The 8,277-nt window shown below is 37.7% G+C and overlaps 1 protein-coding gene across 1 annotated transcript; it reads left to right on the top strand.

The window, feature by feature from the left end:
- The first annotated feature begins 960 nt into the window (after positions 1-960).
- Positions 961-3,017, top strand: LOC148848712 (BAHD acyltransferase DCR-like). The gene is made up of 2 exons (XM_088950248.1): positions 961-1,550; positions 1,886-3,017. Exons 1-2 carry the CDS (start codon positions 1,080-1,082, stop codon positions 2,756-2,758), a joined length of 1,344 nt encoding a protein of 447 aa, XP_088806374.1. The 5' UTR covers positions 961-1,079; the 3' UTR covers positions 2,759-3,017.
- The last annotated feature ends 5,260 nt before the right edge of the window (positions 3,018-8,277 follow it).

Here is an 8,277-nt window from a genome sequence, read left to right as displayed (position 1 = left end):
ACTCAAATTTTTTAGAAGCCAATAGAAAAAAATAATTTATAAAAAACCCATCTATTGCTTTGGTTTAATCTTGATTTATGAGGAACAAGATGATGAACAGGGTCAAAGGTCAATTTCAATATTTTCAAAAGTTATAAATCGTACATGTAACAGATGATAAGATAACTGACAAACTACAACCACTATAAACTAATTGGCATATTTTAAAATTTTAAGTACTGGATTGACAGGGGACAAAAGTGAGTCTAAGCCCAAAAGTACAGCCGCATACTAATATGAAAATTTCCCTTCAATCTACTACAACTAGTACAAAATTCAACAGCTCATAAACTCAATATAAAGTATGGCATTACATTTTTCTATCTGAAATGTTTTGAAAATATTTTGAATTTATCAATACATATTGTAATTTCTACCTAAATCATTAAATTTGATGCTTTTCACACACATACATTTCTTTTGATTGAAATGACCCTCATAGATGATCAAATCCTAAATGCAATGACAACCCAATAACACTGTATCAAACACCCCTAGGTTTTTTAATTTTTTACCAATCACAATATACACTAAATAATTTTATTTTTTCTAATTTATGTAACATTTTTTAGAGAAGTTAAAGTTTGACATCAATGAGTTATTAAAAGCAAGCAGTGAAAGCACTGAAAGCTTGGATGGTGTTGTATTTATTGTTGTTCTACGTTCAGTCTACTTCAGCTTTTCAGCAAACCAATAAGTTACATTTTCCTTTTTCTCTGTAACTATTAATTTGCTAACAAAAGGTTAACAATAATAATTTATCAAAAAAAAAAATGGTTAACCTTAACCATATCAGAGTAAACAAATCACTCTGTCTCTCTACCAGATCGAACGACGAGAAAGAGAATGAGGTATTTAATGGGCTATATCTGTTTCAGTGGGATCATAAATGCAGTCCAACCATATGAAATGAATCCTTCTCGTCTATAAATCTACAGAAAGCTTTAACCTTCTTAAGTATCAATTCTGGGTTTTGCTTTAAATAAATCTTTCTTTTGAATTTTCTTCTGAGTGAGTGCTTAGAGGTCTGAAAATCAACCATGGGAGCTGAAAATGGGACTAAGGATGGAGAAGCGGTGGTGGTGGTGAAGGAGAAGTCCAAGGTGAAGGTCGTCAACAAGGCCACCGTCGTCCCGAAGCTAGTGGGGAAGCGAGAATGCCCTTTGGTCACATTCGATCTTCCCTACGTGACCTTCTTCTACAACCAGAAGCTGTTGGTGTACAAAGGGGTTGACTTTGCGGAGGCGGTGGAGAAACTGAAGGAGGGGTTAGCGGTAGTGCTGGAGGAGTTCTATCCGTTGGCCGGAAAACTGGGAAAGGATGAAGAAGGGGTTCTGAGGGTGGAGTGTGATGAGGAGAACGTCGGGGTGGAGGTTGTGGAAGCGGTGGCGGAGGAGGTAGCGGTTGCAGAGCTAGAAGAAGATGAAGCTCCGAGTTTAGTGCAGGAGATCGTGCCCTACTCCGGTGTCCTGAACTTAGAGGGGCTTCATCGTCCGTTGCTGGCCATTCAGGTAAACGTTTCACCTCGATCCTTCGCAAAACCCTTCGTTTTGGGGTTTTAGCACTCTTCAGCTTGATGCATTTTTCCATCTGTGGATTTGCATGTGAGAGTGAGTGAGAGGGATGAGATTGTGGAAAAAATAAAACAGAGAGAGAGAGAGAGAGAGAGAGAGAGAGAGAGAGAGAGATCAGGTTGTCCATCTCGGTCTCACAGTCTCAGAACTCAGATCAGACGACGGATGTGATGTCCATTAGATTGTTATTTCCAGTAGTTTCCAAATGCATGGTAAATAGAAAGGGGATTAATTTCATCCTTGGGTTTTCGTTTTTCTAATCTTGAGTGCAGTTCACCAAGTTGAGAGATGGATTAGCCATTGGGTGCGCATTCAACCATGCTGTGCTGGACGGTCATTCCACGTGGCATTTCATGAGCTCCTGGGCTGAGATCTGTCGTGGGGCCAAATCCATTTCGGTCCAGCCCTTCCACGACCGAACCAAAGCGAGAGACACCCGCGTGAAGCTGGAGCTACCGGCATCCATACCTTCCCTCGCCGATATGAGCCCGGGCCCACGGCTCCGGGAGCGGATCTTCCGATTCCCGGAGTCGGCCATCGACAAGATCAAATCGGATGTCAACTCTAATCTATCCGACGGCTGCAAGCCTTTCTCCACCTTCCAGTCGCTGGGAATCCACTTATGGCGCGCCGTCACACGAGCGCGCAACCTGAAGCCGGAGGACTACACGGTGTTCACCGTGTTCGTCGATTGCCGGAAAAGGGTCGATCCACCGATGTCGGAGGACTACTTCGGCAACTTAATCCAGGCGGTGTTCACCGTGACAGCGACGGGGCTGTTGCTGGCGAACCCGCCGGAGTTCGGGGCTTCAATGGTGCAGAAAGTGATCCAGACCCACGATGCCAAGGCGATCGAGGGGCGAAACAAAGAGTGGGAGAGCGCACCCAAATTGTTCCAGTATAAAGATGCCGGAGTGAACTGCGTGGCAGTGGGGAGCTCACCGAGGTTTCAGGTGTACGACGTGGATTTCGGGTGGGGGAAGCCGGAGACGGTGAGGAGTGGATCAAATAACAAGTTTGATGGGATGGTGTACTTGTATCAGGGGAAGAAAGGAGGGAGGAGTATCGACGTGGAGATAAGTTTGGAGGCTCAGGCCATGGAGAACCTGGAGAAAGATAAGGAGTTTCTTTTGGAGGTTCAGTGATTGATGGGATAGGGAAACTCTACAATCTCCATATCTACATATATCTACATATATATTATAAGGGAATATTGAGTGGATATGGATGTTGGTTTTATTTTGGTTCGTTGTAAGAAGTTCTCGTTCCCTATATTTAGCTGTCTTTCTGGTGGACATATGTAGCACTCACTCTCACTCTGGAGAGTTCAACTTCAGTCACTGAGTTAAAATGGTATAGCCTATTATGAATGAAGTTAAATAGAGCCATTGTGCGTTTGCCTTTTGCCTTAGTTTTTACAGAGAAATCAAAAGTAGGGATGGACTAAAATCATGAAATCATAGCCTTGGATGCATTGTTCTGATTTCAAAAGGAAGATAACATCAAGCAAAGGGTGCTGGGGTGATTGATTCTATCCCAGCAATATCCATCCATACAATAAATATAGCTTTAACTTCTATTTAAAGTTTTGGTTCATAGACTTCTCATGATGACGACCTTTGTTTGCTAGCCAATTAATTTGTAGCTTGAATGCTTGATTACTTTCTCAGTCTCTATGGATGTATTTGTACAAAGATGTTTGTGTTTGAAAACTGTTTATCCTCTTGTGCCCCTCTAGGATGATTTGGCACCTCCAAGTTGAATGAGATCCTTCACACAGTGCTTGATCAAGTCCTCTTCAATGATGATTGGCATGTGATACACTTACTAAAAGTTGTTATCCTTTAGGATATGGTTATTGTGTTATACAAAGGATCTTTCTGAAATGATATTGGACATGGTCTTAACACAGGGTCCCATCAATCAGTCTCCACACCAATGATAAAATACATGAGACCCACACTGAGATGCTGAATGATTATGGGTTAGTTTTATATATTTTATGACTGATGTGGAGTGTTATTATTGGTTTGATAGCCTGCTTTATAATTAAATCGTTCAATTAATCCTATCTTGTTGTTGAATAACTAAAGCGCTCAGTTAATCCTATCTCATTCTAACAGCCATTGCAACTGTACATCAGAAACATCTCACCATGGACAAGGGAAATGTTCCTTATGCATGGTTACTGTTGGGATCAGATCCGATCTCTTCTGAAATACAATGGAATTGTTTCGTTGTCCCTTTTTTTTTCTTATTATTTGAATAAAGTTTCTTTTTTCCTTAGTTTTTTACTTTGCTTTGTACAATTTCTATGGTTATGCTTCCTCCATTTAAGCTGAGTTTTTGGTTCTTCTTGACAGACCTTTGTCTCCAACTTGAGATGGTTGAGTTAGAAATAGAGAGTTGACAATGAAGTGCTAGTTGGCATCATTAACGAGATAACATCTCACCTATGGTCAATTGCTCACACTTATATAAAGGCCAAACGAACTTTAGGTATTTTATTGGTCATTAATTCCTTGAGAGAAGAAAGTAGGTGTGCAGATTATAAAGTCCTCTTCCCTACTTTACAAATGAATATAAATGTTGGTTTTTGAATATTATTTTGTTTATTTCCATAAAAATTACTGCCCTACCTGTCTAAGACACACATGGAACCACATGTGGTGGCACTATTACCATAACTAATAATAATAATAATATTAAATAATAATATGGTAAAGGGGATATTATTAGAGAAATATGAAAAAAAGAAAAATAAAAACACTAAATGAACCATATTAAGTTGTTAGAAACGATTTTACATATTGTCATTGGTGATTTGTTGTGCTTTTTTTGCTTCAAAAACTAGATCAGTGCAAAAATGCCGCAGATCTAGTTTTAGACATGGAAAACTTCTAAAAACCAAGTCCAAATTGGACTATAAATGGTTGAGGAACAAAAGAAATTTCAAAAATCGTTGCATACCTGAGTGCTAAGTCGGAAAACCAGTCGTCGGTCACCCTACTGGACACCACCTGCCAATGCTTCAAGGTACCTGTGCAAATAAAGAAGACGATAGGGTTTTCTCCATTCATTGGGATATTATTGGTATACTGAAAGTTTTTAGGGATAATCTTACCCCACAAAAAAATAAGCACTTAAAATAAATAGCCCTAGAGTTCTTATTTTTTAAACACTTTTTTCTCGAAATAAGCACTTATTCCTAGCTCTTTTGCCAAACATGAATAGGGGTGCAAATGGATCGGATCATAATCCAATCCAATCCAAAGACCGATCCTATTTTCTCGGATTCGGATAGGCCTATTTCCAATCTTTGGATCCGATCAGAAATCGGATCATCCCCTATCCGATCCGATATATATGTTATTTATTTATTTATATAAATATTTATAACGCTTATATATATTATTTATTTATTTATAAATATATTATTTATATTCTATTTTTGTAAATTTGTTGTATTGTTTATTGTTTTATAAAAAATATGTATATGTATGATGAAAATAGTTGAAAAGATATTTGTAGTTTTTGTTTTTTCTTATTTAAATTGTTATATTTTATTTTTATTTTAATAATTTATTACTTTTTAGAAAATCAAATTGGATCGGATCAGATCTAAAAATCTGACTTCCTCATAGGATTCATATTCATGTTTTTCAGATCTGATTGGATCGAATATGCAAGTAACAGTGTCAGATCAGATTTGGATATACCTTGATTCAAATCTGATCTGATCCGTTTGCATCCTTAAATGTGAATAAATACTTATTTTCCACTTATTGTTGTGTGGTTCCACCACTTATTTTAAAATAAGTACTTAAAATAAGTAATATCAAACAGGGAAAGTTTTGAAGGAATCCCTGGTTTTGTTTCACAGACACAATATTTCTCTTTTGTCTTTCTTTCTCTCTCCTTTACCAGAGTAGGTGGTGATGGTGGAGCTTCAGTAAGTTTCAACAACTCTTTGGCTTCTCCTTTATTGTTTTGTTTTTGCATTTCATTTGAGTTTTTTCTCATTTGAGATTTATTGATTAGGTTTTGTTTTTTCGTCTATGTTCTACCGGGTTTCCATTTGTGCTATGGTTGATGAGTTTCAGGTTTTGGTGTTTGGTAGTAGGGGATGGCATTTGTTTGTGCCATACTTTACAGGAAGCACCAAACTTGAATTCTATACCCACTTCTCTTCGCCTTTTGTCTAACTCTCCAAGCAAAACAATTTCAGTCCTGTTGGGAAGTGTGGAACATGTTCAGTTCTTTGGTTCCAACTTTCTTGAGTTCTCTTAGTAGGTCTCCCCTACCTTTGCCTTCCTTTCCTACAATTTTCTCCAAACCAAACATAGCCTTAAGAATTTTTGGTATGTGATAACCAATGTTTTGCTTGTGGAAGGTTGGCATTCCATAAGGAATGGAAAGCCAAACATGGAATGAATACATTATCAAGTGAACCAACATCATAAAAGAAAGTTCATGGTACTGGCCTCCAGTAGGGCCCACCTAAACTTAAGATTCAAAGATTCATTCGAACTTACTAAGGTTTTCTTCTCCTGGTCCAATAAATTGAGGACGATGAATAACCACCCAGCTAGTTTTGGAGGGGCCAAGTTAAACAAGAAAATGAGATAGGGATTAGAAGATGTAGGGTTTTGAGAAAAAATGGACAGAGAAGGTTTCGATCTATTACAGATTTGTTTTAAACAAAAATAAACATTTTTTTTGAGAGTTGGAAGAGCCATAGAGAGTGATACTTTGCATTTTAATAACCAAAGTTAAAAAAGACATACAATTTTAAAATTAGACTGGTGAAGATAACAAAAAGCTCGCATTAAGTTCCTTCTTACTACATTTTATTATTGAACCAGAAGAATCCATTAAATAAATCTATATTAAATTAAATTAATAAAAACAAAGGAGAAAAGCCTGAACCCAAGGAAAGGAACAAAATAGAGGGAAAAACCTGATGACCCAAGGAAATGAGCAATGATTTGTTTAGATTGGTTCACCCCATTTATTCATGGGCAAATTTGGGTTCAAGCTAAGGTTCATATTTAGGTTGACCCTTAACCTAAACCAACCCACCTAATTTACACCCTACATCATTACAGAGAGCCAAAAGGGATTAAGAAATATTTAAGAGGAAAATAAGGATTTAATGGGGAGGGGAGATGTTATAAACATTGACTATTAAGTTGTATGTGTGTGTGTGTGTGTGTGTGTGTGAGAGAGAGAGAGAGAGAGAGAGAGATTTATTAGAGATTAAATATTGATTTTATGAGAGACAGTAAAGACCCATGAGGTTTTTAATGATTTAATATAAAAATAAATATGCACATGTGTGAGAAAGGAGAATTGTAAAATAATATAGAAACGTAGAAATGTTGCATTACATGAATGTAGACTAAGACTGATTCTATTCGTTTATCTCAATCCATCTCAAACTCTATCATAACATAACAAACTCAATCATATCTTTATCCTTAATACACCCCCCCCCCCCTCAAGTAAGATAACTGTGATGCCTGCTAATACTAGAATCCTGCTATCATGATGATATGGCAAGGCGATATTCTTAGTCAATCTTTTCCTTCTACTTCAAAGTAAAACAAAAGCCTCCAAAGGCTGGTTATTGAAAAATATTCCCCAGGGATCTGATAATTATCCTCCAATTCCACTTGTTGATGACTGCATCCTACCATGAAGTTGATGACATGAAAAATAGGAGATGACTGAATTTGATTATGAGAGGAAGATACATACTACTTTGATGAAGAGAGAACAAAAAATGGGCCAAAACTAAAATGGGCCAAATCAGGCCAATACTAGATCTCACTGGGTCAATGAAAATTTCCTACATGGGCTGGCTTCCTGAGCCAATACAAATGGACCATATTGGTCCAAAAAGAAAAAAAAAAAAGGGCCAACAAGAGTCAAGAACGATCATTAAAGATATCAATAGATCAGCAAAATGCCTCAATATGCTGTATCGAGAAGGGGCCACTATGCATCGGCCAACATGAGTGTCTCAGTGGGACAAGATATGGAAGAGTAGTAGTTCTGAACTGGTTCAACCAATTTGAGCCTATGTGACTAGTTTGTTCAATTTTCAGATCATTTCACTATCTCCTAAATTTAAAGCACCAAAAAAGTCATGAATTGAAATGTGAGACAGTCTTTAATGAGAAACCAAGATGTAGTAATGTGTCAATCATGTCAGAGACAAGTACTACCACTTGTCATCAGGGTGGTAATTGGTAAACCTCGTGAGAGGCTTTCAGAAGAAACCAAAGCAATGTATCTAACCACACATGTGAGTGGAAGGAACTTCAGCACTGCAATTTTCGACTGCAATGTTGGACTATAGAATCTTCAATGGCTGGTCTTAAATGAATTGTTCCACTGTGATAGGGATTCGTCTATTGATAGATTTTTTGGAGTTTGAGTGGGCCGAAGAAAGGTGCAGTGGGAAGGATTCTATGACTTAAAAAATCTAAAAAATAATATAGTAATATAAATAACAAAAGTGATGCGACGTAATCTGTCTGTTCTTAGTTGGAGATGACTTGACTTCTAGTAGACGACAGATTAGACGGATTTGCACAGAGAGAATCAGAGAACCTGGGGTGTTTACCCGGCGAGATCGCTCCGATGCTTAAGTCAGTAA

This window comes from Nelumbo lutea, chromosome 6 (assembly GCF_056320005.1).
Source record: "Nelumbo lutea isolate HS-2025 chromosome 6, American lotus-T2T, whole genome shotgun sequence".
In the NCBI taxonomy this organism is placed as follows: domain Eukaryota; kingdom Viridiplantae; phylum Streptophyta; class Magnoliopsida; order Proteales; family Nelumbonaceae; genus Nelumbo; species Nelumbo lutea.
The sequence above is the reverse complement of the archived record's forward strand: the minus strand, read 5'-3'. Positions and strand labels throughout refer to the sequence as shown.